Genomic DNA, 22,717 nt, shown 5'->3' with positions numbered 1-22,717 from the left:
GGCGGTGAGGGAGCTGCTCTTCCCAGATGTGCTCAGAAGCCACAGCCTGGGGGTGCCTGGGACTGGGGGTGGCAGGGGAGAGCACAGCCATGCCTCAGGGTGACTGTCCACACCTGCTGAGAGCCCCGGCCTCCACATGGGGGAGCGTGTCGGCCCCCAGCCCTTGGTGACCAGGGGTGCGGTGCCTGCGGGGAGGCCTCCACCAGGGAGGGGCGCTGGGCAGTGCTGACTGGGGCTTCCCAGGGTGAGCCCAGCCCGGAGTGTGGCCGGACACCTGGCAGCTCGTAGGGATGGAGGGTCTCAGGGAGGAGGTGAGGAGGGGCGGCCGGCGGGAACCGTGTCCAGGGCAGGGTGGCCTTGGCCAAGGTCAGGACACATCGAGCCCCCGGCTCACCGTCCTGCAAGGGCAGGAAGCAGGGCCTTGAGGCGACAGCGGGGCAGTGCTGCAGCCCAGCCAGATGTCTGGGCGGGAGTCCCGTGTGTCTGGGGTGAAGACCCCAGAGAGGCGCCAGCCTTCGCTCCCCACCACCTCATGTGAACGTGAAGTGCGGAGTGGACGCAGGGCAGCGCCCTGTCGTGACCTCACCGGCAGCCTTCGGCCCGGCAGGAGAAGCTGCCGTTACCCTGTCGCCGTGACCCCGCATGGGGCCTGTGGACACAGCAGGAGCGGGCGGGGGTGCAGCTGAAGGGCAGCCAGCCTGAAGTGTGGGGTTTCGAGATCTCCGTGATCCCACCGTTTGTCTCCCTTCGGTCACGGTTTCCTGTTGTCATCAGAAGCTCTTGCAACCACGTTTGTAACAGAATTGTAAGGTTTATCAGAAAACTCAAAAAACAAAGCCACCCAGAGCAGCTGACACCACCGTGCAGGTGGCCTGCAGCCTCCCCTGCCCATTCTCGAGTCCTGGAGGCCTCGTCCCCCTCCTGAGGGCCCCGGCCAGCGTCGCCACCCGGTGCACGTGGCTGACGGGAAGGAGCAGATGGGTGGCCCTGGGGGGCCGCTGCACCCCCAGCACCCACTCCTCCCAAGGACGTGTTTGCCCGCCCTGAGACGTCCCCTCCACCAGCGGCCAGCAGCCTCGTGTCAGTGGAGCGTGTGCGTCCGCGTGTTCCAGAACCGGCCCGTGGGGCTGGCGAGCCTGGGGACTGTAGGCTTCGCAGGCGGGAATCAGGGCGGCTTCTCCGTCTCAGTGCTGAGAATCCCTTCCCCTCCAGGAGCCTCAGCCTTTGCTCTCGGGACCTTCCAAGGCCCGCCACGTCCAGAGTCTGCTCGTCACCACGTCTCAAAGTTGCTCTCAAGAAGCACACCCAACCTCTACCAAATGGGCCCAGTTGACGCCCAGACTTACTGTCACAGGCCTTCCCGGCTCATCCAGGCTGCTTGCGAACCAGACACCAAAGTACAACACGGAGACTTTCTGTTGCTCTGTCTCTTCATCGAGGGAGGAGGGGCAGAAGCGCTCGCCGCGGGCTTCAGAGCCGCCTCCTGGCCCACGTCCTGGGCTCAGGCCCCAGTGCGGTGCTGGGGTGAGCAGCGTGGGTGGCCTGCACCCCAGAGCTCTGAGCACGCCAGCAGCCACAGAGACGGCAGGATGTGGGGAAGGAGGCGAAGGTGGCCACCAAGTACGGCGTGGCGTCGGGAAGGATGTGTGTCCCCGCGGCTCTGCCTCCGTCAGGTCTCTGGGGCCGGCTCCAGCCGCAGGAGCGGACGGCCTCTGTCGGCAAGCTGCCTGCTGCCGCCACATCGCCACGGGCTGGAGAGCCGGCTCTGGAAACGGGCAGGAAAAGGGAAGGTGCACGGCAGGAAACAGCAGCCGCGCCTTAGACCCCGCGGCTCACGCTGCCAGCGCCGCCGGGGCAAGACACCGGGCCGGCCCTGGCCCCGGCCCAGCCTAAGCTGGGCGCGTCTGCCAGCGGGGCCCTCGCCGTCTCCGCACTACAGCTGCCTGGGTGAGAGCAACAGTCAGCAGTCGCTCCCAATGGCACGTGGCTTGGGGTCAGGCCCTGTGCACGGCCCGGCCGGGCCCTGCTTCAGGGTGTTGGCCAGCGGTGCTCGTCTCAAGGCCCAGCTGGGGCAGAATCCTCCACCGAGCTCGTGGGGTCACGGGCAGAATTCAGGCTCCTGGCCACGTGGGCCTCGCTGTCACGTCCGTCCGTCCCCGCCGCGTCCGTCGTCAAAAAGAGGTGGAGACCCGCTCGCCAGACGGAAGTCCAGCCTTTTAGAGACTGAGGTCGCACGCGACCCCAGTCACCTTCCCCCACTCCCCGTTCTCCTGGTCAGGAGCAAGTCCCGGGCCTCGTCCACACGAGGGAGGGGCCCGCACAGGCTGAACCCCGGAGGCAGGATGGTGGGGCCGGCAAGGGGTCTCCCCCACACTGGTGTGCGCCGTAGGGCAGGGCCCCGCCGCAGAGAAGGGGGGCCCCAGAAGCAGGGCAGAGTGACGAGACCGGAGGATGATGGCGTAGAGGGCAGGGAGGCGTACACGTGATGCCCGTGAGATGAGGGGTCTCGTGTGGGAGGGCCCTGCCAGCCTCGGGACCCCTGGGCTGGCCCCTGCCCTGCCCCGTACAGCGGCTGGGCCCCCAGGGGTCGAAGTGACCACTGGGTTCCAGAGTGACCTGGGCTGGGGCAGCGGGGCTGCAGATGGCCAGGGGGCTACCAGTCCCCAAGGACAGAGAGTGGTCCGCCACGGGGAGGGGCAGGTAGCACCCGGGGCCCCCAGCCCCGGCCCTCTGCGCCATGTCACCCCTGTCTCTCCTGTACATACCTGTGCAGGGGTCCCTGGCCTGCCCCCCACCTAGCCCCAGGCGGGGCACTTTTCTCCAGGAAGCTGCAGGATTGCGGCTTAGCGAGTTACCCTGAAACATGGTGGCTTCAACAGAGAGGAGCAAGGGTGGGGGTCAGGTGGGCTCAAGGACAGGACACCCTACCCCCACCCTCCTTTCTTTCCTGGTGGGGCTCCGGTGGGCGCAGCCCAGGCCCGAGCAGGCAGGGGTGGTTGGGGTGAGGTGCGAGGCTGAGGGCTCTGCGATTAGCATCAGGGCTGTCGGGTGAGGGTCAGGGCAGGGCAGAGGGTGGTCAGGGTCAGGATGGCGGGTCAGGGCGGGGAGTCGGGGCCAGGGCAGGGTCTGGCTGGGACAGCAAGCTGGCCCGCAGCCCAGAGGGGGGGCTCGGGGCTCAGCCGGCGTACCCTGACCTGCCCAGCCCTCCGCCCCGCCCCCAGGCTCGCCAAAAGGTCCTGGTTTGGGAACTTCATCAGCCTGGAGAAGGAGGAACAGGTCTTCGCGGTCATCAAGGACAAGCCGCTGAGCTCCATCAAAGCCGACATCGTCCACGCCTTCCTGTCGGTGAGCCTTGCGCCGCGTGGCCGCTGCCCCTGGGGCCCCGCCTGGGCAGGGCCAGGGCAGCAGGCACACTGTGGCCGGGAGGCGGGCTGTGCACAGGCCCGGGGTGGGGCGGGCCTCGGGGGGGCACCTCGCTGAGACGGGGGTGAAGCATGGGCGGCTGCGAGGCGGCTCTGAGGAGGGAACTTGAGGCCTCGACACGGGGTGGGGGGCCTCTGCTGGGTCTGGTGGATGCGCCTACGGCCTCAAGAACAGTCCTGGAGGGCTGGCTCCGTGTCCTGTGTGCCCCTGCCCACTCCCACGTGCTGCCGGCCTCCTGCAGCCCCTCGCCTCCCACTGGAGGCTTTTGAGGTGGGCTGTGCTTGGGCCTTGGGTGGGTTTCCATCCGTCTTTGCTGGGATCTTTGGGCGCGTGGGGCAGAAAGCCCTGAAGAGTGTCTTCCACAGTCACTCGTGTCAGGAGGCCTCACCCGCCCTGCCCTGCGTGGGGCCTGCCTTGTGCCGGGCCCCCCGGGATCACAGGTTAGGGGTCCCTCGGCATCCCCACAGCCTAAGCCCGGGACCCTGCCTTGGTATGGGCGGGGCCTGCTGGGGTGGCCGCCTCAGCCCCTCCCACACACTTGGCCACCCTGCCTCCCTGGGCGCAGCGAAGTTTCCCTTAGGGCTTGGGGGCCAGCTTGGCACTCCTCCCAGAGGTCTCCAGGAACGGGAGAGCTCAGCACCAGGTGGGGACTTCGGCCTTGTGCCGGGTGTGGGCACCCTGGCCCTGCTGAATCCCCCCAACCCCGCCACTGCAGCCTCTTCTCCTCCGGGCCCCGGGTCTGGGCCTTCCCTGGAGCCCCCCAGGCCTCTCCTGGGACACCAAGGTTTCCCCCGTGATGTGAACTCAGCCCCTTCTAACCGGCGAGCCAGCACCGTGCTCCCCCAAGGAACAGAGCCCGGTCCTGGGGGCGATCCCTCTGAGGCGAGGCCGCCTCCTGGGTTTGTTTCGCCGGACATTTCCCTGGCCGCTGCGCAGCCCAGTCACGCAGAGGCCCCTCGCCTGTGCCCAGGGCCGCGGACCCCGGAGCCAGCAGAGCGGCGGGCGCTGTTGTCAGCGGTGCCAGGGGCCTTAACCCCGGGGGCTCTGTCTCAATTCGGGGCATGGGCTCTAGCCCCAGGCTTCGCTGCCGCTTGCGGGGCCTCCCCGCCCGCCCCTCAGAGCCCTGCTCTCTGCTGCCGTGTCGCGATCCATCTGCGACCCGTGCGCAGCTCCGTCTCGCTGAGGCTCCTGGGGAGCCAGTGCTGCTGGGGCCTCGGGCGGCGGCCGGCTCCCTGCCCTCTGGGGGTTCCTCGCTCACGCCACCCCCTGCCCGCAGATCCCCAGCCTCAGCCACAGCGTCATCTCCCAGACGAGCTTCCGGGCCGAGCACAAGGCGACGGGGGGCCCGGCGGTGTTCCAGAAGCCCGTCAAGTTCCAGGTGGACATCACCTACACCGAGGGCGGGGCGGCGCAGAAGGAGAACGGCGTCTACTCCGTCACGTTCACGCTCCTGTCAGGTGAGCTGCTGGCGGAGGCCGAGGGCGGGGCTCCCGGGGGCGGGGCTCCGGGCCAGCCCTGCCCCCGCCTCACCCACCCCCCCCCACCCCCCCCAGGCCCGAGCCGCCGCTTCAAGAGGGTCGTGGAGACCATTCAGACCCAGCTGCTGAGCACACATGAGCAGCCTTCTGCCCAGCACTTGTCAGGTGAGGGGGGGGCTCAGCTCGGGCCGCCCTGAGGGCTGGCGATGGGGTGTGGCCCCTCCGCGTGCACCCCCGGGAGCAGGGCCCTCCCGGCACAGTGGCCGGCCGTCTCTGCACACCAGGGGGGTAGGCCCAGCACGCCACACTGAAAGGCGCCTCTTGTCCACTGTAGACCCCCCCCCGCCAGCTCCGGGACTAAGCTGGGGTGCTGGGCTTAAGGGCCAGAAGGTGGCCACCAGCTACGAGAGTAGCCTCTGACGCTGGCAGGTAAGGTGTCCAGCCCCGCCGCTGGGGCAGGGAGGGGCTGCGGGCAGGTCCTCTGCGAGAGCCAGACTGGCCCCGAGGAGGCACCCTGTGCCCACCCATGTGTCCAGCGGCCACCTCCCGGCCCTGGACAGGCCCCGCAGGCCCAGCACCCAGCCGAACGGCTGGACACAGGGGCAGCCCGGCCCCAGGCCAGCGAGAGCAGGCTCCGGCAGAGCAGTGACCAAGGTGCTGCCGGGAGCCCTGCCGCCCTCAAGGGGTCCCCCACGTAGCACTCTCCAGGGCTGTGGGCCTGGTGCCCACACTGGCTGGCATGTGAGGGGCTGTCCGCCACCCACCCTCCCCGTGGCGGGCAGGACACAGGGGCCCTGAGGTCCAGTCAAAGCAGGGGCTCCCCAGCTGGGCCTAGAGGGGGCCACACAGGAATGGGGCTGCCCAGGCCTGCAGGTGCCAGGGGCCCGGGAGCCTGAGGGTCTGTGCCGCTCGGCACCTGGCGGGGAGTGGCTGCAGCCCTGTGGGTGCGGGTGAGCCCCGGGGGCACGTGCATGAGCTGTTAGGGAGGGCGAGCGGCGCGCGTGCGCTCAGCGGGAGCTGGCAGCTCACCACGAGGCCTGTGTCGGGGTGTGGGGTCTGGGGAGCACAGGGTCCAGCCCAGCCCCACCTCTCAGAGCCCCCTGTGGCCAGCCGTCTGTGCTTCTGTGTAGGGTCCTAGAGGCCAGACCTGCCCCACTGTCCACCCGCCCCTGCCATCCTCATTCCATCGTCTGTGTTTCACCTGCCCCCCTTTTCTCCCCCCAGCGTGTGCCTCACTGCCCTATTGGTGGGTTGGGGCTGGAGGAGCCCCGACACCCTGGCCCTGGGAGCCAGGCTGGCCCGGGGGCCGGTGCCTTTAAGGCCTCCACGTCGGAGCAGAGCAGTGCTCAGAGGGGGAAACCGAGGCTGGGGAAGGACAGAGCTTGTTCAGGGAGGCAAGCAAGGGGCCTGGTGTGCCGCCCAGGGGACAGCCGTGCCTGCACCCACCCCGCCCAGCGCCACGGTCCCTCTTTGCTCCTGGCCAGGCAGAGTCCCACCCTAAGGGATACCATTCTGTCTGTCGGCGAACGTGCCCTGCTCTAGGTCCCAGGCCCAGCAGTAAGCAGGGCGGACACGGTCCTTCTGCAGGGCCCCATCCCCGTTTTAGCCCTGGGCCCAAACCCACGTCCCTGGAGACTGTTGGGTGCCTGCCCTGGGCCAAGCCCATCTCCCCTGCCTTCCTTCAGGGAGCCCTGGGCCTGGGGAGCCCACTCCGGGACCCCAGCCCATCCCTTGGCCCCGTCCCCAGGCCTCCCCGAGGGGTCAGCCTTTCCCAACACCCTCCCCCCATACTGGACACTCTGGCCCAGCAAGCTCAGTCCTAGAGCCACTGGAGGAGGGGGCAGAAGCGGGGGCCCCTCGGGCACCAGGCCAAGAGATCTGGTGGCCACTCCAATAGGGCCCCCACCCAGCCCAGGGAGGGGAGGCCCCAGTGAGGGCCGGGAGGCAGCCGCCCTCCACCCCAGGCTCTGCTGCCTTCCCTACCCCCAGCCCTAACACGGCCAAGCCCCGCAGAGAGCGGGAGAGGGTGTGCCACCGTGAGTCGAGGGGCGAATGGGAGCCTTGCGGCCACGTGAGCCACAGAGAGCCAGGGTGAGGACACGGAGGTGGCAGCGTAGACCGCAGCCGGGGACCTGGCCCTCTCGGCTCCGAGGCGTGTGTCCTGGGCCCAGAGGGCAGAAGGGAGGGCGGGCCAGGCAGGACGCTCCACTGCCCAGGAGAGGGGCCCCACTCCAGGCTGGCCCTCTGCTGAGCCCCTCCTCTCTGAGCCGCCCACTCCAGGCTCTACCCACCTGAGCCCCACCCCTTGGCCACAGCCCCTCCACCCCACTCCAGGCTCCGCCCCCTCCCCCAGGGCCTGGCCGAGGCTGCAGGCAGCACCGGCTTGAGGTCTGAGCCGGAAGCCTTTTTCACACGTCTCCCTCCCCCTCTCTCCGTTCTGTGCTCCAGACACCACTAACTGTATGGAAATGATGACGGGGAGGCTTTCCAAATGTGGTAAGAACCCCTCACGCTCACCTGGGCCCCCCCAGCCTGTCACCCCCACCGCTCACCCTGCACCCCCTGCAGCCTGCTCCTGGCTGGGTGCTGCCCCGCCACCCCCCGGGGCTGTCCTGGGATCCCTGTGTACACGAGGGGCCCGGACATGCGCACGTGGCCTCGCTGGCCCCCACGGCGCCCAGCCGTGCCCAGCCCCCCAGCCCCTGCCACAGGCAGCCTCGGTCACCCTCCAGGGCGGGCACAGGCCCGGCCCTAGGATCAGGGCAGGCCATGGAGGGACCCCAAGGCTCAGCAGGAAAGGGTGCCCCAGCCCCAAGGCCAGCAAGGGTCCCACGTCTGGGCCCTGGCCGGGGGTCAGGGTGGCCCCTAGGCCTTGGGCCGGAGACTGGCGTCATGCCCTCTCTGCCCACTGGAGGGGGGGCGGGGAGCGGCTCCTGCCCAGGCCCTGAGCTGCCTGGCCGCAGGTGCGCCGGCCGCTCGCCCTGCCGCAGCTGGCGGGGAGAGGGCCCTGCCCGTTCCTGCTCAGGTGGGGGCCAGGTTTAGGAGATAGAACTGAGGTGACCCCAGTCGCGCATCTGGACCGTGAGCACAGGCCCCCGGGTGGGGCGGGGCCCCGCTTCTGCCCCGCCCTTCTTGCCCTCCAGACATGCCCTCTGGGACCAGGGCCCCCACTGTGGCTGCCTGCCCCGCCCCCCTACACCCCAGCTCCATGCCTGTCCACCCACCCATCCGTCCGTCTGTCCACTGCTGACCTCTGTGTCCACGCTGTGCCACCCGGGCTGGCTGGGGGCCGGGCTCCAGGCCTCCTGGGAGGAGTGTGGCAGGCCTGCTGGCTCCAGCCTCCCCGGCCGCCAGCCCCAGGGTCCTGCTCGGCCCCGGCCTTTACGCGTCTGTCTCCAGAGCTGGGCCGGCCCGCTGGCCAGGCTGCGGGGCTGACGGAGGCCGAGGCTTAGGTGGAGGGAGGGCCGGTCCTTTGGGAGGCCTGGCGAGGGAGGAAGGTGCCCACTGGCCCCAGCTTCCGCCCCGCAGCCCAGAGGCCTCGAGCCCCCACCGGCCGCCTGCCCTGCTTGCTGCCGCGGCCCCGCTCACCCGCTCGGACCCCCTCACGGGCCTTTCGTTCATTCGTCTGTTGTTCTCTCTCTTCCCTCCCTCCCTCCCTCCTTTTCTCTCTTTTCTTTTTTTCTTTTGTCTTCTGTTCTGTGCACCCAGGCAGCCCATTGAGTAACTTCTTTGACGTAATTAAACAACTTTTTTCAGACGAGAAGAACGGGCAGGCGGCCCAGGCCCCCAGCACGCCCGCCAAGCGGAGTGCCCACGGCCCACTCGGGGACTCCGCGGCCGCTGGCCCCGGCCCTGGAGGGGACGCCGAGTACCCAGCGGGCAAGGACACGGCCAGGACGGGGCCGCCCGCCGCCCGCCGCGAGCAGCCTTAGACACATAGCCCCCTCCCCCTGCACGGCCCCGACAGTGGCCCCCAGGCCGCCTCGCCGCCCGCTCGCCCGCCCGCCGCCCGCCCGGTGTGGACCCGGGGCTGCGCCCGTCTGTCCGTCTAGACTGTTGTGAAGCCGGGGAGGAAAGGAAAGGGGGCACCGGGGGCCACAGCCGCGGCTGGGCCACCCGCGCCCGCTCTCTCTTTCTCTCGCTGTCTCTCTCCCTGCCTGTCTCTGACAACGCCACTGTTTCCGCTCTGATACCAGGAATTATCCCGAAAAGTTAACATGTCATCTCCACGAGGCCGTCCTCCGTGCTCTGCACCGGATACCGGCTGACCGAAGGCAGCTGCCGTGGACCTGCCCTCTCTCCTCTCCTGCTGCTGCCGCCCACTGGGCAGTGAGGCCCTGCCCGCCCGCCAGCTCTGCCCAGTTTCAGCTCCGCATGGCCACGGGGAGGAGGACCCGGCCCCGACGGGAGGCCGCCTCGGGCCCACCCGACTGGACGCGCGGTGACCAGTGCCCCCGGCGGGTCCGGCCAGCCTCCGGGGCAGGCCCAAGGGGGTGAAGCAGCCGTCTGGCCCGGCCGGCACGGCCTCTCCTCAGCACGTCCCCTCCCTGCTGCTCCCTCCTCGTCCACGTCCATGCACCTCAGCGCCGCCCACCTGCCTCGCCGCATCCCACCCCCCAGCTCCCCGGGGGCTGCAGGTGGAAAGAAACCCCGGGGGCCCCGCAGCACCTGCCCACCTGCCCACCCGCCCGCCCGAGGGCAGGCCGAGATCAGTATTATTTACTTGCTGTTTTAACTTATTGAGTTTCTTTACTTCTCCGTTCAGGGAAGGGGCAGCAGCAGCAGTGCCGTCCTGCCGTCTGTCTGTGTGTGTGTCTTGGGCAGGGTGGGGTCTGGGCCAAGGTGCCCCGTGGACAGAGCGGTCGGGGTGCCGGGGCCGCGGGGGCAGCCGGCCGATGCAGCGCCGGCAAGCTACTGTAAACTTTAAAGAATTCCTGCAAGATATTTTTATAAACTTTTTTTCTTGGTTGTTTTTGGAGAAGGGTGTTGGCGGGGGGGGACCACGGGGCAGGGCTAGGCTTTGAGTCCGGTTCTTACTATACACATGCATATAAATATATTTAGAGAACGGCACGGTTCGCTCCGTCCCCGGTTCTGTGCCGTTATCGTGGAGAAGCGACTCCAGTCCTATGGGGGCCGGGCACGGCCAGGGCCCCTCCGCCAGGCCCGGGCTGGGGGCCATCTTGGTTTTGTGTCCGAGTGCGGGGCGGGAGGAAGGCCCGAGCCGGCCGCCTATACACCACATGCGAGATGGCAGGGCCACTGCAGGGTTTTTTTTTTTTACTAAAATGACCAAAAAAGTTAAAAACAAAACAAAACAAAAAGCAACAAAGGACAGAGAGAACGGTAGCGGCGTCCTCGGCAGCGTGCTCTCTGTTCCCGGAGGGGCCGTGAGGCACGTGTGGCTGCGCCCTCGCTGGGGCAAGTCCACTTCGCATCTGGCGTCTCTCCTGCCCGCCCTGCTGCCTCTCCCGTCATGCATAGATTTTAATGCTTCTGTTCCATTGACCCCCTACCACAGGCTGGGATTTCAATACATAACAAAAAATGAAACACCTCTAACAGCAAAAGCCGCGGCACAAGCGGAGGTCCAGAAAGCAATACCTCTCGTTAGCCTTCCTCTTTTGTACTCGGGACACACACAGACGTCACGGAAACGGACAAGCCCCACCCCGTGTATCCCCTGTCAAGTAACTGTGAGCAACGTTAGTTCCGAACAATAAATTCCTTCAGCAAAGACACCCACGCCGGTCTCCATGCGGGCGGGCGGGCGGGCAGGCGGGCGGGCAGGGATGTGGGACCACCTGGGACCGCCCCTGCCAGGTGTGCGTGTGCTACTTCCGCCCCAGCCAGAGGACGGGCCCTGTGCCGCGGGTCTGCGCGGGCATCACACGGGCTGGGCCAGGTGGGAAGCAGCACAGGGAAGCACCACCAGAGGCTGACACGGAGCTCTGCTGGGGATGGGGTGCCTGGCGAGTACGGCCCCCTGCCCGGCCACTGCAGCTCTGCTGCCACCCCGAGACCAGCACCTGGGCTTCTTCCTGGAGGATGAACCTTCTCTCCACTCCTTCCGTGGGAAGAGGCAGATGGGGAGCGTGGCCCAGCCCTGCAAGTGATGAGCCAAGGCTGGCGGGCAGGCCCTGGAGACGGCGGCTGGCAGGGCAGTGTGGTCCCAGCCGTGCCCACCATGCCCGCCAGCCAGGGACGGAGGCACCATGACCACGCACCAGGGAGCCACCCCCTCTGCCGCTGCGGCGTGAAGGACAGGTGCAGCCTCCCGAGTGCCACGGACCACCCAGCCGCACGTCTCGAGGGCAGCACCTGGCAGTCACCACGCAGCCCTGAGGAGGGACGAGCAGCAGCCCGACGGGGGGTCCCGGCAGAGACCACAACGCTCTCGGAAGCCTCCCCCAGCCTCTCAACGTGTGGAGGGGGTCAGGTGTGGCCTGGCCACTCTGCACCCAGCCGTCTACACCACCGCAGCACTACCGACCTTGGGGCTGCGTGGTTCTCTGTGGTGGGGACCGTCCTGCCCGTGGCAGAATGTCAGCGTCATCCATGGCCTCCACCTACTAGATGCCGGTAGCAGCCTCCCAGCCCCACGTGACAAACTGTTTCCAACCTTGCCATCCATCCCTGAGGGTGGACAGATCAGCCCTAAAGAGTTCGCGCTCTTGCCTCCTACACCCCCTTGCTGGAGGGCGCCAGGAGCGTGCCACGCTTCACTGGCTTAGTTGTGAGCTCGGGAGCTCTGCTGGAAGGACACGAATGAGGGTCTGCTGACATGGAGCTGCGGCCCTCTTTTGCCCAGCCCCTTTGAGGGAGGCCTCAGAAGGTACTCTGGGGCCAGGTCCTGTTGCTGTCTCTGGGCTGCATGGTGTCCCATTAACTTTAGCTTAAAAGCCAAGTTGGAGGAGGGGGTTTGGTTGCTACGTCTCGCCAGGGAACGTGGTTATGTGGCTCCTGGCCAAGCCACCAGGGTTCCCTGACCTGTGCTTCTGCATGTGCTTTACTGAGAGAGCAGCTGACACACACAGGCCTCCTCTTCTCCCACTTGGCCCTCTCAACGTTTGCAGTCTGATGTGTCAGCCTTAGCGGGCACACGACGGAGTCCCCAGAAGGAAATACCACAGAACACCCAGCAGACGGCCAGCTTTCCGTATGCCCACCACCGCACTCCTTTAGCGGGAAGGGGCCGCTTCCCTGCGATCCCACTTCTGAACCAAAGCAGGCTCAAAAACTGTTAGTGTCACATATTTACTAAAATAGAAAATAAAACCCAACACACGAGGACTCGCTACGTGGCAGATACCTCTGAGCACTTCACGGTGAGCATTAAGCCGAATGGTCCTCACGCCATTTTCTATGAAGTAGAAACGTAAATGGGTGCTTGTGAAAAACAAAAAGGATATGTGGTGGGTCCAGCAGCTGGTGAGAGGATGACTTCTCAGGCCCCACTCTCAGGTAGCCAGCCCGACTGGCCTGGGAGCTGGGTTCCTGGTGAACAAACAACGCGGTGTGCTCGCCAAAGCAATCATGGATGGGGGTGGGGGAGACAGTCTGACCCGTGTCCCCACAGGGGCTCTGAGTGCTCCCGGGCAGCAGAGGCAGAGTGGGCGGGGGCACACACGAGGGAGGGGCTGTGTGAGCAGCGGCCCAGCCTCATTCTGCTCTGCCAGGAGCCCGCCCTAGACTCTGTCCATGCTCTCAGTGGACAGGTGGGGCAGGGGCCCCAGGCTCCTCGGCCGTGAGATGGAGCGATTCCTGGCGTCACGAGGCTGCCCCAGGGAGCGCGCTGCTGGAGGTGGGCTGGCCTCCTCCTGCCCTCCCCTCTCCCCGGGCTTCAGTGCCCACCCCTCCTGCCCTCACCCCCGGCCACCAAGTCCACCCCACCCCCCGTCACACTTCGCCTTGCCTGGGCCCCCGCCGCTCCCCACCACCAGCCCAGGTCCTCGGTGTGACTCAGAGAGGGGTGGGGCTGCTGGCACGGAGCAGACAGTGGCCGGGACCAGGAGGAGAGAAAACCTGTGTGAGCTCCAGGCAGGGACGGACGTCTGCGGAGGAGGAGGGCAGCAGAGACGGACACACACGAGGGAGGGGAGCCAAGTGCCGGCCTCGGGGCCTCAGGTGGGATTGCGGGGTCTATGCTGTTAGTCACAAGCCCAAGCACTGCCGTCTGTCACACTCATCCTTGGAGTCAGGCCCTGGGTGAAGTGGATCATCTCTGTGGGCCCTCAGAATGACCCTGTGAGAGTTCCATGGCCCGGCTCACAGATGTATGAGTCCCCTACTGCTGCTGTAACAAGTTACCAAAAACCAAGTGGCTTAAAACCACACAAATGTGCCATCTTAACATCTGGACGCCGAGAACTGGGTCTCACTGGCTACAATCAAGGTGCTGGCAGGGCTGCGTTCCTTCTGGAGGCCCTGGGGAAATCCATTTCCTTGTCTTTTCCAGCTTCTTGAGGCCGCCTGCACCCCTGGCTCGCAGCCCCTTCCTCGGTCTTCAAAGCCAGCAACATCAGATGAGCCCTTCTCACCCTGCCATCTCTCTGCTTCTCCCTCTTCTGCCCCCTCCCAGTTTTGAGGAACCTTGTGATTACACTGGGCCCAGATAATCTCTCCATCTCAAGTTCAGCTCATTAGCAACCTTACTTCCACCTGCAGCTTTACTCCCCCTTCGCTATGGAAGGTAACATGTTGAGTTTCCAGGCATTAGGCTGTGGACTCTCTTTCTTTTGGCGGGGGGAGGTGCGCATTAGTCTGCTTACCGCAGACTGCCCTCTAGCAAGTCCCACATCTACCTCACGTGTAAAACACCCCCCGATCCTGAGGTCTCCAGAAGTCTCAACCCATTATGGTTTCAAGTCAAACCCCAAATCTCATCTAAATCATCTGAATCAGGTAAAAGTGAAACTTCGAGTATGATCCACCCTAGCACAAAATTCCTTTCCACGTTGAGCCTGTGGACCTAGGAAAGTTATCTACTTCCAAACTACGATGGTAGAACAGGCAGAAGATGCCAGGTGCAGGGTCGGGGGACAGGGCCCCACAGAAGCCCCTCACCTCTGCCCACAGGGGGCTGGACAAGCTCCAGGGTTGTTCGTGCCACGGCCACCCTGCCCAGCCTGCGCTGCAGCACACACCCCTCTCTCGAGCTCTCCCTATGCCCACCCCTCAGGCAGTGCTGCCCTGTCCAGAGGTGGTCCCTGCAGCAGAGCCCCTGGGACGGGCGGGCTGCCTGGGAAGCACCCCCAGCCGACTCCAGCCCACCCTCTAGGGTCCCTGCCGCCTGCGTGGAGAGGGCACAGCACAGGGAGTGAGTGGTCAAGGGCCCCTGGAGACTCGAGACACAAAGCACAGCCCCCGTCCCCCGCAGACACGTTCAGCAGGGGGGCCTGTGGTCGGCCCCTGCAAGAAGGGTGGCACCTGCCCCTGGCCAGCACAGCCTTGGTCAGCGAGAGGGCTCCACCGCCCGGGCTGCAGGGGAGGGCGCTGCCCCAGGGGCGCAGAGGGGCGGGGAAGGGCAGAGGAGAGGGGTGTGTGGCCAGACCAGAGGGCACCGAGACGCTGAGGACACACGCAGGCGCTGACCTGAGAGAAGTCTTTTTATTACACCCGCACAGGGAAGCCAGGCTCTCCCCCTGCCCCCGACCGCGTCTCCGCACAAGCCGCCCGCCAGGGCACCGGGATCCGAGCCGGGCAGCCCAGGGGGCCCCTCCTGGGCAGCGGGGGCAGCGCAGGGAGACAGGGCCGCAGCTCGGTGCTCTGCAGCCTCCCCCTCCCCACCCGCCCTGAGCCACCAACAGCCGAGGTCCAGACCAAGCGGGAGAGAGGAGGAGAAGGCCACCCCCAGCCCTAACCAAGACGAAACACGGTGGAAGCGAAGCCTGCGGTCCCCACCTCGGGGGAAGGAGCCCCGCCTGTCGCGTGTCTCCCCGGAGGCCGAGCCAGGTGGCGGGGCAGGCGCAGAAGACCGGGAGAGACGGACCCACAGAAGGGGACTTGGACGGGGGCGGTCCCTAAGTGTCTGCTGAGCAGACGAGCGGAGTCCCAAAGTTCTCGGTGCCGGCGGCACAGAGCGCCCGCGCCCACACTCCGCGCGCCGCCTCTCCGCACGCGGGCGGCCGGGCTCACCTCTCCTTCACGTGGTTCTGTGCGCCCGCCGCCCCGCCCGCCCCGTCCCCGCCCCCGCGGCCCCCGCCGCCGCCGCCGCCGCCGCACAGCACCTCCGTCAGGTCGTCCATGACCGCCGTCTCTTTGGGGTCGAGCAGGTTGAACTCGCGGGCAAAGAGGATGAAATGCACGTAGAGCGTGTTCAAGTGTCCGTGCAGCTCGAGCGCCAGGGTCTCCTTGAAGTGCGACGAGTAGATGTGCGCCAGCACGTGGAACAGGTACTTGCAGATCTTCTTCACCAGGGACTCGAAGGAGCTGGGGAACTCGCGGCCTGCGGGGAGGTGGCCGTCAGCCCGCCCTGGCCCCACGGCGCCGCCCCCCGACCCCGCAGCCCTCACGGAGCCGCCCACCGCAACACCTGAGTGACCCAGCACCCGGGGCGGGGCCGCGAGGGTGGCTGCTCGCCGAGCTGTACTGGGTGCCTCTGTGACGAGGGGCCCGCGACCCCGCCGCGCATGGCCTAAAGCCGGGACAGGCGCCCGGGGCGCTCTCTGTGGCCTGGGCCGCAGAGGAGGGGGGACCCGGGAGACGGGCACCTCCTGTCGGCCAGGTGCTGCCCTGGGCAGCTCAGGATGGGTCTGGGGCCCCGCCGGGCCTGCTCAGGGCTGTGCACAGCTGGGGGTGCTGCTCGACAGCTGCAAGCCCCCCCTCCCCGGCAAGGGGACCTCGAGGGCCTGGCCATGGGGGGAGGCGGGGTAGTGGAGGCCGCAGGTCCCAGAGCCTGGGGTGGGAGGGGCCACGCACCGTATTTTGTGGGGAACACGTCCTCGTCGGTCACCAGCTTCTGCACGGAGCTCATGACAAAGTCGACGTACTGGGGGGCCGTGCACTTCACCTTCTTGCCCCGCTCATCATACCAGTAGTACTGTCTGTGGGGACAGAGGGGGGCGGTGACGCCCGCGGCCAGGAGAGCTGGCTGTGCACAGCATCAGGAAACCAACGCGCACCTTCTGCTCTACACGTGGCCTCAGGCTTCGTCCTCTCAAAGGAACGCGTGTTGTTTTACGCATTATGTTAGATGTGTCCACGCTCTGTGCCTACCCCTTCCCGGAGGCCCTGCTGTGACTTGTCAGCTGGGCCTCGAGCCTCAGTAGCATCCCGGCTGCCACCAATAGAGGTCAAACCTTTGCCCTGGGCCGGGTGCTGAGGAGGCCTCTGTACATGGGAATCTGGCCCCTGGACGCCCCCCAAAGACCTCAGCCTGCCCCGTACACGGGGGTGGGTGTCGGGCAGACAGTCCTCAGGCTGCCCTGGGCCAGGGTGTTCGGGGTGTGGACACCTGGGTGTTCTTCTTACTGCGTAAGCCCAGCCGTGAAACCAAGCGCGTCTCCTAGCTCATGTAAACATGACCTATCCTCCAGCAGAACAAACACAAACCCCTGGTGGGCTCCCCCTGCAGCCACCAGCATCCTTCCCACCAAGGGCTCCAGTCTTCCCAACAGCAGGCCCTGTACCTTAAGGCTGGCTCGCCAAGAGCTGCACCAGAGCCCACAGCGGGGGCTGGGGGGACACAGGCTGCATCTGTCAGTGAGCGAGCGAGTGACCAGAGCACCCCCTTCCGTGGCCTAGCCGCCAACCCTGCCACAACCCTGCCCCAGCCAGCAGGTCTTCATGGAGACCTCCGCCCAGCATCCCCGCCCCCATTTAGATGACGTTACTTGGCTTCAGAACTGGCTTAGACCAGGTTCCCCCAACACCTCACCATCCCACCTTATCCCAGGCCAGCACCCCAGGCTGGCTCTGAGCACCCTGCCCTGATTTCCTGAGCTCACTAAGCACCCCTGGGTGACAGCCACGTGGGCTCACCCACCTCCACCACCTTGCCAGGCCTGTCGTCAGGACAGCAGGTCCCCATCTCTCGTGGCCAGCCTGACTCCAGCCAAAATAAAAAGGCACAGCCTGCCCACGTGACCTCAAGGCAGCCCTGCTGCCCACCGCGCCCCTGCCCCCCACTGCCTCTAGCAGGAACCAAGGCTCTTCCCTGCCCCCAGGACCGGTTAGCTTATTTGTGCCCCTGGCAGGGCTGGGTGGGGGTCAGGCTGCAAGACAGGGAAAACAGCCCACACACAAATGGACAGGCCACCAGGAAAAAGGCCAACCTTCAGTGGACAAGGGGACACAGCCCTGACTGCCACTGGGTATCAGGCCCCGCCCACTGCCACCCCTGCTCCTCCCACCCACTAGCAGGCAGACTACACTTCAGTGCCACCTCAGCAGAGCCCTCCCTGCCACGCCTGCTCCCAGGCTGCCCCTAGGCACTGCTGGCCCCGCAGGGAGACGAGGCTGCCCCACCAGGCCCCCGAGTTGGTCAGACAAAGCCCCAAGAAGCTTGCCAAGCTCCCTGCCGGTCCCCAGCAGGGATCCAGGGCCCTCCCCACCACAGGGTGGCCCTGCTGCCCGTCCTTCCCCGGCCCGGACATCGGCACCATCTGAGGACATGCTCAGTGAAAGGACAAATGAATCGTCCCTCTCCTCACAACAGCCCCTGGGGTCCCCGGACCAGCTCGGGAGGGGCCCCAGCCAGAGGTCAGACACCGGCCCCAGCGATTCCCCACCCTGCTTGGTGCTGGATGCGACTGGCCCCGGGTGCCACACTCAGAAAAAACCACCGGAGCTAGAAAACGGGAAACATTTTCATGATGTCAGGCCCAGAGAGACCAGCCCCTTCGGGGCACTGTGGTCGCCCCGCCTGCGTGACAGCTGGAACACTCTGCTTTCAACGTTCCTCTTCTTCATTTTCATTTTATTTTTGAACTGTCACACAGTAAAGCTGACTGGTTTGGGCATGCAGTCTTATGCATTTTAACCCAAATAGAGGACCCACAACGGGGCACAGCTCCCACCCTGGCCCCCGGCCTGCTGGTCAGTCCCCAGCACACTAGTGACGTGTCCTCAGGAATGCCACGCGATGTCCTGGGCCGGGCTCTGCGATCCATGCCACTGAGATGGACACCTTGTGGACGCGCCAGTCTGTCCAGACATTCACCTGCCGAAGGACATGTGTGTGGCCTCCTGTTTGGGGCAATTACGGGTCAGGCTGTTAAAACCCTCCCGGGCAGGTGTTTGTATGAGCACTAGTTCTCGTTTCTCCAGGGTGGACGCCCAGGAGTGGGACAGCTGGGCCCACGGTAGGTGAACGCCTTGTTTCCTGAGAAACCATCAACACGTTCTCGGAGCGGCTATCCTGCCAGAACCCCCTCCATCCTCACCGGCACCCGGCGCGTTTTATCAGGCGCTCCTGCAGCGCGGTCTGAATTCATACTTCCCCACCTGCTCGTGAGGCAGAGCCTCGCAGGTGCTCATCTGCCCTGCTTGGGTCCTCTTCCATGATCTGTCCAAGTCCTTTGTCCACTTGTGACCAGATTTTCTTACTGATGGGCTGTGAGGGCTCTTTGTCCCTTCCGTGCACTGGTCCTTTCTCGGATATGGGACTATTCTGCAGTCTGTCCTCCCGTTCTCCTCACAGTGTCCTTCTCAGAGCAAAAGTTCTAAATTTTGATGAAGCCCAGTTTACGGATTCTTTCTCGCCTATGGACTGCGGCTCGTGTCAACGACCAAGAACGCTTCGCCTAACGCTATCACGAAGGTTTCCTCCTGTGTTTTCTTCTAGAAGTTTCATGTTTTATGTCTAGAATTCACTTCAGGTTAATTCTGGCAGAAGAGGACATGCAGCTGACTGGGTTTTCCAACAGCTCTGGTTGAAAAGTCTGTCCTTTCTCCATTGAATTCCTTTTGTATCTGTCAAACATCAAAGGGGCCATGTTTGTGGGGGTCCATTTCTGGACTCTATTCTGTTGCACTGATCTCTGTGTCTCTTCCTTCACCACCACCATGCTGTCCTGATTACCACAGTTTTATAGTAAATCTTCAAAATAGGCTGTGGGACTCTTCCAACTTGACTGTTCTTTTTTCAAAATCACTGTAGCTATTCCAGTGACTTTGCTATTCCATATAAATTTTAGAATCAGCTTGTTTCTATCAATAAAAACTCTGCTAGGATCTTAACTGAGATTGCAATAAATGAATTTACACTTCTGGTGTGTTGAGTCTTCCCATCCATGAACACAGTGCGCCTCTCATTCACGCCAGTCTTTGATTCCACTCATCAGCATTTTGTAGTTTCCAGCATAAAGGTCCTGTGCATGTTTCCTTAAGTCTGTACCTAAGTATTTCATTGTGCTTGGAGCTACTGTAAATGATATAATCTTATCAATTTCGTGTTCCAATTGTACACTGCCAGTATACAAACTATGATTGATTTTTGTGTGCTGACCTTGCTAATGTATTCATTAGACTTTTTGCTAGAATCCTTGGGGTTTTTTTTTTCCTACATAGACAATCATGTTGTATGCGAATACAGTTTTATTTTCTTCTTCTCCAATTTGAAGGACTGCTATTTCTTTTTTTGCCTCACTGCATGACCCATCTTGGGTAAATTGCGGTATTCTGTGCCTTCCAAGGAATTGGTCCATTTAGTCTAAACTGTCAAATTTAATGTACGCGGAGATTTTGGTGATGTCTCTCCATTATCTCCTGGGTTTATCACCAGGTCCCCTTTCCATTCCTTATACGGATCATCGGAACCTTTTCTCTCTTTACCTTTGTTAGCGTTACTAAAGGTTCCCAACCTCACCAACCCTTTCAGGCGTCAGCTTACGGTCTCGTGAACTTTTCCCACTGTTTGCAGAAATCAACGTCAGTGATTTCTGTTCTTGTTTTACCATTTCTTTCCTTCTGCTCAATTTAGGGTTTTTTTTTGCTCTTCTTTTTTCTAGGTTCTTAATATGGAAGCTTAGATTGAATTGAGATCTTCTTCTAAAACAAGGGTTTAATCCTATAAACTTTCCTCTAACCCTTGCTTTAGCTGCGCCCCACAAGTTCAGATATGTTGCATTCTCATTTGCATTCAGTTTAAAACATTTCCTAATTTCCCTTGAGACTTCCCCTCTGACCCATGGACTATTGAAAAGTATGTTAATTTCTAAACGTTTGGAGATTTGTCCTCTTATTGATTTCTAATGTAATTATGGTCAGAAAACTTGCTCTGTATCACTCCGATCCTTTAAAGTTTGCTAAGGTCTGTTTTGTGAGCCAGGATATGATCTACACTATTTTGATGAATAATCCCAGTGCACTTGAAAGGGATGTGCGTTTTACTGCCGAGGGTGGAGTGTTGTGTAAATGTCAATTCAGTCCAGTTGGCTGATGGTGTTATTTAGTTCCAGATTCTTGCTGACTTTCTGCCTACTAGTTCCGTCTACTACCAAGAGAGGAATGTTGAAATCTCCAACCATAATGTGATTTTGTGTGTTTCTCCCTTTGGTTCTGTCCATCTGCTTTGTGTAGAAGCCCTGTTGTTTGGTACATACACATTCAAGGGCAGTACTTTTGATGAATTGACTCTTTTGTAAATAACGCAATCTTCTTCTTTATCCCTAGTTATTTTTTGCTCTGAAGTTTACTTTGGTATTAACATAGCCACTTTAGTTTTCTTCTGATTTGGTATATCTTTGTTGGTATATATTTTCGCATTCTTTCACTTTTAACCTACCAATGTAGGTTAGTGAATTTCTTGGGACTTCCCTGGTGGTCCAGTGGTTAAGACTCCACGCTTCCACTGTAGAGGGCGCAGGTTCGAACCCCTGGTCGGGGAACTAAGATCCCACATGCCACGTGGCACGGCAAAAAAAAAAAAAAAAAGTGAATTTCTTGTGTACACTGAAATCCATTCTTATGATCTGTCTTGTCACTGGCACGTTCACACCATTGACATTCACTGTAATTACTGATCGGTCTGAATTTAAGTTTACCATCATTTACTATTTGTTCCCTTTGTTTTCACTCCTTGTATTTCCTGCTTTCTTTTGCGTTATTTTTAGTATTTCCTTTTAATTTATCTATTATGATTTTGACTATGTCACTTATGTAACTTTTTTAAGAGATTGATCAAAGGATTATAAAATGCATATGACCTTTCCATGCTGTACCTGGAGCCAAGAATCACCTCCACAAGTGGAATCACAGAGCCGACCAGCACACAGGGCTCTCTGCTGCCCCAGGACACTACTACTGTCTCAGTGTTCCGTCCACACATGCTGAAGACCCATCAGACAGGGTGATGGGTTTTGCTCACCCACCAGACACGCTTTAAAGAGCTGAAGGAGAGTGGAGCGGCCCATCACATCTCCCGTCTCTTGCTCTCCCCGAAGCCTGCTGTCCCGCCTTCCCTTCTAGCGCCACTTCCTTGCTGTGTGAAGAGCTCCCTGCGCAGCTCTGCTGCTGCGAGTTAACCCTCTTGGGTCCCCCTTCCTCTAAGAAGCGTCTCTATTTTGCCTTCATTCTTGAGGAGCATTACGTGGACCCCCGGGGGGCCGCTCTTTCCCTTCAGCGCCTGAACGGTGTTCTGGAGCCTCCTCCCGCCCCAGCGGGGGAAGGAGAGCCGAAGCCGCCGGCACCGCATCCGCACAGGGGCGGCGCTGCTGGCTCTGATGCTCTGAAGGTGTAGAGCCTCTTCGGCAGTCTGATTATGTGCTTGCGGTGGATGCGCTGGGCTTATGCTGCTTGGAGCTCACTAAGCTTCCTTTGTGTCTTGACCAACCCTGGTAAGTTTTCAGCCATATTTCTTCAAATATGTTTTGGGCATGGCCCTTTCTCCTCTTCTTTTGGGACTCCAACATTAGCCTTTGGTTTCTGTCCTTCAGGCACCAGCAGGGTGGAGAAGGGCCTCTGGCCTGGGCTCAGCCCCACGCCAGGCGCCGGGTGGACCGGATGGTCCCGGGAGAGCAAGTGGCTCTGTGGACCCTGACGGGCCTCCCTTTTCCTATTAAACTAATTCATGTGTTTCCATTCCTTGATCTCAAATGATTCCTAGGAAAGCATTTATATGCATATCAATTCATATAAATCTACAAAAACCCTACAAAGTAGGTTACAGATGAGAAGAATGAACAGTAGAATTCTCCAAATCCCCAGGTTTCCAAGTTTCACATGGCAGAGCCAGCATCTAGACACACATCTGCCTGACACCAAATCCTATGCTCTTTCAAGGAGCCTCTTCTCAAACACATCAATACTGGAAGGGCAGTGGTGCCACGGAGGGGCCCCGGCTTCCCCACTCGCCAGCCCACAGGCCAGCTGTGATGCCGCCTGGTCAGGCACACAGCTGGCAAACGTCCTCCCAGGACGCCACACACATGGCTCTGCAGCGCTGCCCTTGCCCACTTCCAGCTGCTGTGGCCACGTCTGCTCTACAGAGGCCACTCTGTCCCATGCTCTTCTCCTGCCCAAGCTCACCTCAAGCCTGCTCCCAGCACTGCCCACCCAGCACTGCCCCATCCTCCCTGGGCCATGCCTGGCTGTGGCTATCTGGGGACACACGTGACACCTGAGCATACCATCAATGGGTCTCGCTGGGTGAGTAAGGAGTGAAGAGCAGCTGTCTTCTGCACTTGTGCCCTCTGAAGGGCGGGGGAACTCCACCCTCTGCCTGTGCTGAGGCTTTGGGTGGGCTCTCAGCAAGAGGAGGGCCCACATGTCTGGGCCTGAGCTGGGTCTGCCCGCAGCCTACAGGCAGGGTGAACTCAGGACGGCAGCACTGACGTGTCCACTAGTGGAGGCCCACTGCTCACATGTGCTCCTAT

General features: G+C 62.4%; 2 protein-coding genes across 5 annotated transcripts in view; one reads left to right on the top strand and one right to left on the bottom strand.

Annotated features, from left to right (window-relative positions):
* BRSK2 (BR serine/threonine kinase 2) overlaps nucleotides 1-8,833 on the top strand; it is a gene marked incomplete at both ends in the record, with an annotated part of 62,472 nt that extends 53,639 nt beyond the window's left edge. For 2 of the 4 annotated variants that reach the window (XM_082659764.1, XM_082659763.1), the window contains 5 exons: nucleotides 3,222-3,345; nucleotides 4,700-4,880; nucleotides 4,977-5,066; nucleotides 7,350-7,397; nucleotides 8,658-8,833. In XM_082659764.1, the coding sequence (XP_082515890.1) occupies nucleotides 3,222-3,345; nucleotides 4,700-4,880; nucleotides 4,977-5,066; nucleotides 7,350-7,397; nucleotides 8,658-8,833 (619 nt within the window). Of the gene's footprint in view, nucleotides 1-3,221; nucleotides 3,346-4,699; nucleotides 4,881-4,976; nucleotides 5,067-7,349; nucleotides 7,398-8,609 lie in introns of all 4 variants that reach the window. The other 2 variants (XM_082659762.1, XM_082659761.1) reach the window with 1 other exon arrangement.
* Nucleotides 8,834-14,510: 5,677 nt separating this feature from the next.
* The window catches only part of MOB2 (MOB kinase activator 2), a 49,798-nt gene continuing 41,591 nt past the window's right edge, over nucleotides 14,511-22,717 (bottom strand). The window contains exons 4-5 of the mRNA XM_082659768.1: nucleotides 15,822-15,946; nucleotides 14,511-15,348 (exon numbers count right to left, since the gene is read on the bottom strand). Of these exons, the coding sequence (XP_082515894.1) occupies nucleotides 15,035-15,348; nucleotides 15,822-15,946 (439 nt within the window). The 3' untranslated portion in view covers nucleotides 14,511-15,034. The remainder of the gene's footprint in view (nucleotides 15,349-15,821; nucleotides 15,947-22,717) is intronic.

Source organism: Grampus griseus (genome assembly GCF_964374135.1).
Source record: "Grampus griseus genome assembly, chromosome: 8".
Classification (NCBI taxonomy): Eukaryota; Metazoa; Chordata; class Mammalia; order Artiodactyla; family Delphinidae; genus Grampus; species Grampus griseus.
The sequence above is the reverse complement of the archived record's forward strand: the minus strand, read 5'-3'. Positions and strand labels throughout refer to the sequence as shown.